The sequence below is a fragment of the Furipterus horrens genome, unplaced genomic scaffold (genome assembly GCF_987537825.1).
Source record: "Furipterus horrens unplaced genomic scaffold, mFurHor1.1.pri manual_scaffold_2, whole genome shotgun sequence".
In the NCBI taxonomy this organism is placed as follows: Eukaryota; Metazoa; Chordata; class Mammalia; order Chiroptera; family Furipteridae; genus Furipterus; species Furipterus horrens.
Genome location: NW_028327172.1, coordinates 99,234,133 through 99,241,195, shown reverse-complemented (window position 1 = coordinate 99,241,195; position 7,063 = coordinate 99,234,133). Strand labels below are relative to the sequence as shown.

The window sequence follows — 7,063 nt, the reverse complement described above, 5'->3', positions numbered from 1 at the left end:
CTCCACAGGCCCAAGAAGTCATACCAACCCGGAGACCTAGGGACTTCTGATTCTTATCTCGGATCTGGCCTTAACTTGTGTTGAGGCTCCGAGTACGTATTTTAAATTCATCACGGGTGGCCTGTACCTTCAAAGGTGAAAGAAAGAAAGGAGGAAAGGAGGAAGGAAGGAAGGAAGGAAGGAAGGAAGGAAGGAAGGAAGGAAGGAAGGAAGGAAGGAAGGAAGGAAGGAAGGGAGGAAGGGAGGGAAAGAAAGCTTTTCAAAACGGGAAGGTATTTTCTGGAACTGGAGAAATACACAACGGAAGTGCTGCGAGCCGCTCAACAGGCTCCGGATCCCGGAGCCACATCCCACCCACCTCCAATCTCAGGCTGCGCACCGCCTGCCCAGCGGGATCCCCAGCCCGGCTCTGGAGAGCCAGGGCAGCGGGGGCCAAGGGGGAGCCTTTCTCTTTAAGAGCCCCACAGGCGATCGTGATTGGCTATAGCTATGCAGGTCTTTCTACCCGACTCCCTTCGAGCGCTACCCCCCACCCCCCACCCCTGCCGCCGCGCTCCCCGCTCGCCCGCCTCCCCCAGGTCCTCCGCGCCCCTCCCGCCCCTCGCTCTCGCACCCTCTTCCTTGCAGCTGAGTTCCGCCCCGGCAGCTAGCGGCATGGGTGATACGCCAGCAACAGACGCCGGGCTCCCAGGTTTGCATCCTTAGGCCATGCTGAACGCCTGAAGAGAGAAGGAACCAGAGAAGGGCCGGGAAGGCGGGGTCGGGGGTGTGGAGATCCCCTCTAAAAGGCAGTGGCCCCCGCCCTCACTGGAGAGATCCGCGCAGGCAGAGCTCTGCCTGCCTGCTGTCGCCGCCGCCGCCGACGGCGCCCACCTCTCCCAGCCATGCCAGGCCGGACCGCCGACCAGGGGAAGGTCCTCCTCTGCGACGCCGCGGAGGAAAGCCGTGCGGGGCTCGAGCGCTCGGAGGGCGGCGGCGGCCAGGAGAGGCCGGGTGCACGCGAGCGGCGGCAGGACATCGTTTGGAGGAACGTCGTCCTTATGAGCCTGCTCCACTTGGCCGCGGTGTACTCCCTGATGCTCATCCCCAAAGCCAAGCCACTTACACTGCTCTGGGGTAAGTCGGGCACCGTGGCGAGGCCGCGCCGGAGCGCGCGGAGTCGTGCTTCGGCTGCTGGCGGCGGGGAGTCCCCTTCGCTCTCGACTCGCCTTCCCCCAGGCGCCCCGATCCCCGTGGCTTGCAGTTGCCCTCCCTTTGGGACGGGCAGGTATTTCTGCCCAAATAGTTTCAACTTTTGCCTCCCCCGCTGTCTGCCTGAGCAGGCGCATTTGTCCTCTTCCCCGATGGAGAGCGGGAGGGACCCAGAGTCCTGCGGCGCCACAGCTGTGCGCAGAGAGGCGCGCGAGGGAAGACACTGTGCACCCGCCGAACCGCCTTTGAGCGAGGGAAGACAGGCGGGTCGATTGTGTTGCCCGTGCGGGTCCCGGGGTCTCTCCTATCTGCCGCCTTTCAGCTTCTTGGTGTCCTCCGCGGGCCACGGACCTTGGGGCCAAGTTAAGGACAAGAAAGGAAGTGAAGAGGGGCGGAGAGACCTGGCCCAGGAACAGTCTTGATTTCGCGTACTAGGTGGAAGATACCAGCTTCTGCAAGGCCCCAATCACTTGCCCCCTCTCTGGTCTTCTATGTTCAGTTGCGTTTATATTGGTCCTAGAAGCTCTTCCTGGTGAGCACAGAGAGCTCACGTTGAGAGCGCTTCCTCCAGCACTCAGTTCCGATTGTGGTCATTCAGAGCCTCCTCCAAGCCCTGTACCCCTCTGGCCAGTGCTGGTCTGTCACCACACCTGTGGCTCTCCTGCCACTCTTCTTTTTAGCACCCCCATTCTTGCCATCAGGAGAGAGAACCCAGAAGTCCACCATCCCTCGAACCCCTCCAGTCCTCCACCACCCCCCCCCGCCCCCAGACGCCAGGGACTCATTACCTGCCTTGTATGACTCCAGTCGCTGACCTCTGAACCACCTGGAAGAGCCCCAAGCCCCAGTAACCGGTTTTGGCCGTGATCACCAGAGCGGCAGTAACCCGGACAAAAAGCGCAAGAATGCATAATCTCTTGCGCTGAGACTTTGACGAGATACTCGAAGAAGCTCTTTCAGCTCGGTTTCTGAGATTACCAAGGAACCGGGGCAGGAGAAATAAAACCTACTCTTATTTCCAGAGGGGAAGAGGAAGGAAAAAATAAAAAGACCTCTTTTTACAAAGCTGCTTATTTGACATATTACCAGCTGCAAATGCCTAGGTTGATAATGGGGCCACTTGGATTCCAAGCCTTTCCTTGAAATCCTGCAGTCCCTGCTCTGGAAGCAAACCCATGAAGACCCTGGGTACCTTTTATCGGAGTGTGGCTGAGGGAGGGATGCAGAGTTGAAAAGTGGTGAGAGGGGCTGGAGTCTGTGGGAATCATAAAGCCTTTTGAAGCTCCCTAAAATCTTTGGCAAACGCCCTGCTCAGCCCTTCCCCACTTAATGCACCTCCTCAGTTCTGTGTCCTTTTCTCCCTGGTATTTATTTTGCATTGGTTTAATTTTGGTCTGTCTTCCTTCTTATCTCCAAATGACTAAACTGTAAGATGTCCAGCCATTTATTCATGAACACACTTCTACCCAGCCAGCCAAAGCCTTTATTGCCCCAGAACCTCTATGGAGCTCCTGCCTCCCCTTCCCGGGGCAGTACTGTTGGATTTTAGAGCCCACCTGCCTCTGGGGCATTGGGGCTTAGCTTAATAGCTTCAGTGTCAGAGAGAGCTTAGGGAGAAGTGAACACTTAAGATATTATGTTACATGTCTGGGGCTCCATTCCTTACAGCCACTGTACCCCCCTGACTGGCACCCCAGGAGCCACAAGGATGAGGCCTCCTCCTCAGCTTTACTAGATCACCTCTGCCCTATCTGGGCTGCTCTCTGTAGTGAAGACAGAATCTTTGTTCTGAAAGACCTTGGCCAGAGGACACCTCCCTTGGCCCCAGACTCCCCAGATAAATCCACTGAAGGAATCTGATTTCCTCTTTGTGGTGATGTTGCCAAACCCCATCCATGTACCTCCCTGCATAGTCTTCTCCTTTAACTACTTTTCATCAGCTCCATTCTCTTAATCTTAATTCTCTTCCGAGACCTGGCTGGTATGGTTCAGTGGATGGAGTGCCAGCCTGCAGACCGAAACGTGGCTGGTTCAATTCTCAGTCAGGGCACATGCCTGGGTTGCAGGCCAGTCCCTGGTTGGGGGCATGCAAGAGGCAACTGATCAATGTTTCTTCCCCTCTCTCTAAAAATTAAAAAATCTTTTGAAAAAAAAATTGTGTCCCTAAAAAAAGAAAAAGAGCAGGCAATGGTAGGTGTTGTAGTTTCAAGTTTCAAAATTGTGACTTAGAAACATTCCAAACAAATGAATCTTATCTGATGGATACCTTGTGAAAGAAGATCGCGGCTCTGCTGTGGTTAGGATATTTAGGGCAACTGGAAGACTAGGGGCACTGTCGACTCAGGGTTATTTTCCGTGCAAGCTCTGGTGTCTTGACCTACAATTTCCCCCTCACTAGGTTCCTTTTTCACCCCCTCCCTCACTGGCTCTATCTATGCCCCCACCCCAGGTGAGGTTGCCCTGGAAACGAGAGGCATCCATGCAGTGCACCCATCAGAGGATTTGTGCAATGTACAGAGAGTAATTTGCGTGGTGGTAAAATGTCATCTATGGAAGACCCATCAAGTTATTCAGTCCATATTCCTTCACTGCCTAACCGCCCACCTTTTCATGACTGTCCTTTGGGACAGAACAAGTTGTTTTCCTTATCCTTGCAGTGTTCTGAGTGGTGCCCACAGATCCTGAGGGATGAGTTTATGACTTTCAAGAGCAGAATGCAAACTCCAACTGGAGGAAAAATCTTCACCTGCAGCCTTGAGCTCATGAAAGTGCCTGGTTTGAGGGTTTTGGCCTAAGGGGTAGCTAGTCCATGTGCTGAATCCCAAGATGAGTAGAACAGGGGAGTAAGGAGCAGTCGTGGTATCAAAGTAGAATTTCTGGGACTCTTTTCCAGGGAGTTTGCCCCAACTTGTCTCCAGACCTTCTGGCTGTTGGTTTCCAGAAATAGCAAGAACTTTTCTGCTTTTTCTCAAAATGTCACCTGAGTCCTGTTTAGGGGTAAAGGTGGTGTCTCATGGTGACATCATGGGGTTTTCTCCTCATAGGACAACTTCAGCAACAGTACCAGGCATGAAAAGCAGTGATTTGCTCCCTTCTTCCATCCTGCCTGGGCAAACATGACCATTATTAAGCCAATACAGGATTCTCTGTCTCTGGTGTCCTGGTTGCTGAAGCATCTGGACCATTCTGGGTGGGACTCAGCCTATAGGGAGGGAGCTTAGAGGTGGCAGGGATTAACAAAGCAGTCTGCAGGCAGGGGGGGTGTCAGGAGAGGCAGGAGTTTGGAAAGTGCTGGTCCATCAGTCAAATTCTGGGTGATTCTGAGAGCTGCCCAAAGAGAAGCTGTCTTTTGTCAGGCATCAGTTAACCTGACATTGGGCACCTTCCACTTGGGTTGGTCCTAATGTCTGTTGGATTGTGCTGCTTCCCTAAGGTTAAGTCCCTAAGGTTGTTGAGGAGCCCCAAGAATGTGTGACCAGGGACTTCTGTCTTGCGTCCAGATTTTTTAGGGTGAACAAGGCTCAAGAGAGAGACAGATCTAAATGTGAATCCCTGCTCTTCTACTTACCAGCTGCATGGCCTTGGACAGACAAACATCTTTACAGCTCAGCTTTTACACTAAAATGAGTATATTAACACTACTTGGTCATGAAGTTGTGAGAACTTAATTAGATAATATATGTAAATCACTTAGCACAGTGCCTGGCCTTCAGTTGTTGTACAGTAATTGTCAGCTGCCATTGTTATTATTGGTCCTAATACTGGCTGTTTTTCTTTTTTTTCTTCTTTTTCTTTTTAAAGATTTTAGTTGCTTTTAGAGAGGGGGAGGGAAGGAGAAAGGGAAGGAGGGAGAAAGAGAGGGAGCAAAATAGCAATCAGTTGCCCCTCACATGCCCCCAATGCGGACCTGTTCTGCAACCCAGGCTCTGACGGGGAATGAAAACTGTGACCTTTCAGTTTGCGAACACCCAACGCAGCAAGTCATATCAGTTGGGGCTGGCTGTTTTTCTTTAGTGGGAGAAGAAAAGATCCTCTTGCAGCACAATGCATTCTACAAAGCTGGCACAGTATTTGGCTTCATTGCTTCTCTTGCATGGGGAAATATTGCTTTGGCTTTGGAAACAAGGGTTCTTTCTCAAAGTCCCCAAAGAGAAATGAACGCAATTTCTCCCTCCCCCATGCCCTTTTCTTTCATTCTATTTTCCTCCAAAAGGCCACTATTTTGTAGATAAGAATTTTTTGTTGTTGTTGTTCAACTGACAACTCACCTGGTCTTTAGTGTTTTTCTTAAGGGACAGTTGCAGTAAAAACAGGGCCAAATCATTTCTCTAAATCTTTTAGGGTCTCAGTTTTTATACCCTCCCCTTCCTGTCTCCTTGAGTCATCTTAAAATTAATGCTCAGTTAAACTACTAAAAAACTGAAAAATGTAAATGAATCTTCCTTTTAAACCCAGTAATTGCCAGCTCATTGTTGTTGCAACTTTTGCATTTTTAATAAATGAACAAGCACTAAAAACCTTTGCTGGAGAACAGCAAAACCTACAGAATAGAGTGTGCTTTTGCTGGCTTTGTAGTCCTAACATGTATAAATATAGGTTGAGGTGAACATTATTAGCTCAGTTTTTTTTCTAAAACTGGTCAAAGTCACTGCAGACTACACTGTGATCATGAAATGAGAAACAGTGCAGCAGAGTAGAAACCAGGCCTGGAATCCCAGCATTGCCACTTAGTTGAACTTTATACATGTCCCTTACCAGTTTCTTGGCCTCAGTATCCTCATCTGGGAAATGGGGACAGTAACACTGAGTTGAAAGTTGTCTTAAGAACTGACGTATAAAATAAAGGGCCCGCCAGAGAGTAGACACTCAATGTTCTCTGCTCTTACTGCCTCCCATGATGGAGGCCCACAGTGTGAAACTTAGCTGGCTTCATTGGTTGTCTGAGATTGTAGCACTTGTGGCTCAAATGGAAGGCACAATCTTTAAGCCCAAATATTTGATCATGACTTTGCTATAAGGCTTTAGTTCTCTTTTTATCTTTATTTGTGTGTTATATAAAATGATAGCCATTGACAGATTTACAAAAGAATGACACATCCATGGTGGTTTCTTTAGGGACTTACAAAAGCCAAGATTGTCTTTGGGTGGCATTATTCTTGTTGAGCATTTATTTTGACATCCTGTAGTCTCTGGTGTGCAGTCTTACGCATCCCTCTGCTGCGACATGTCACGTTTCTATGGAAGTGCCACAACTCTGGGATTAAGAGTATGGGCTTTGGAGTCAGAGGGCCTGAGTTACAAGCTCAGCGTCCCAAATTCAGCCTTAGGCAGAAAACTCTCCCCCTCTAACTTCGGTGTCCCCAACTGCACTATGAAGACAATGACAGTCAGCTAGTGGCTGGAGGGAAATGAGACAATACAGTAAAGAGGGTGGTTAGGAAGCCAGCACAGATCTTTGTCAGCCTTGGTGCCTCAGTTATAGGCGCTCAGTGCTTCCTGTCCCACCATCCCACCCTTTATCTCATCCTTCAAATGCTGAGATTTGTTCCAGACTTCTCCCTGGGTGTCAGTAAGCCCTGGTCAGGGGTAAAAGTGGTGTGTCTCTGGTTTTATTTCTCCTGGCAGTGGATTGGTGGCCACAACAACAGGTACCAGCTATCCTCCCTCATAAATGCCTGTCATTTGTCCAATATGTGTGTGAATGACCATGAGTGGGACACTCACAACTGTGAGGATACGTGCAGTGACATTCATTCATCCACTAATTCATTCATTTCTGCCATTCCAATGATTGTTAAAAGTGGCCACACATCAGAATCACTTGGGGAGCCTTTAAATTTTCAGAAGCCTTACCCAGACATACTGAATTGGA

At 50.0% G+C, this 7,063-nt stretch overlaps 1 protein-coding gene across 1 annotated transcript in view; it reads left to right on the top strand.

The window, feature by feature from the left end:
- Positions 1-577: 577 nt before the first annotated feature.
- Positions 578-7,063, top strand: part of SCD5 (stearoyl-CoA desaturase 5) — a 207,217-nt gene continuing 200,731 nt past the window's right edge. Inside the window, exon 1 of the mRNA XM_090267912.1 lies at positions 578-1,116. Coding sequence (XP_090124038.1) covers positions 885-1,116 — 232 coding nt within the window. The 5' untranslated portion in view covers positions 578-884. The remainder of the gene's footprint in view (positions 1,117-7,063) is intronic.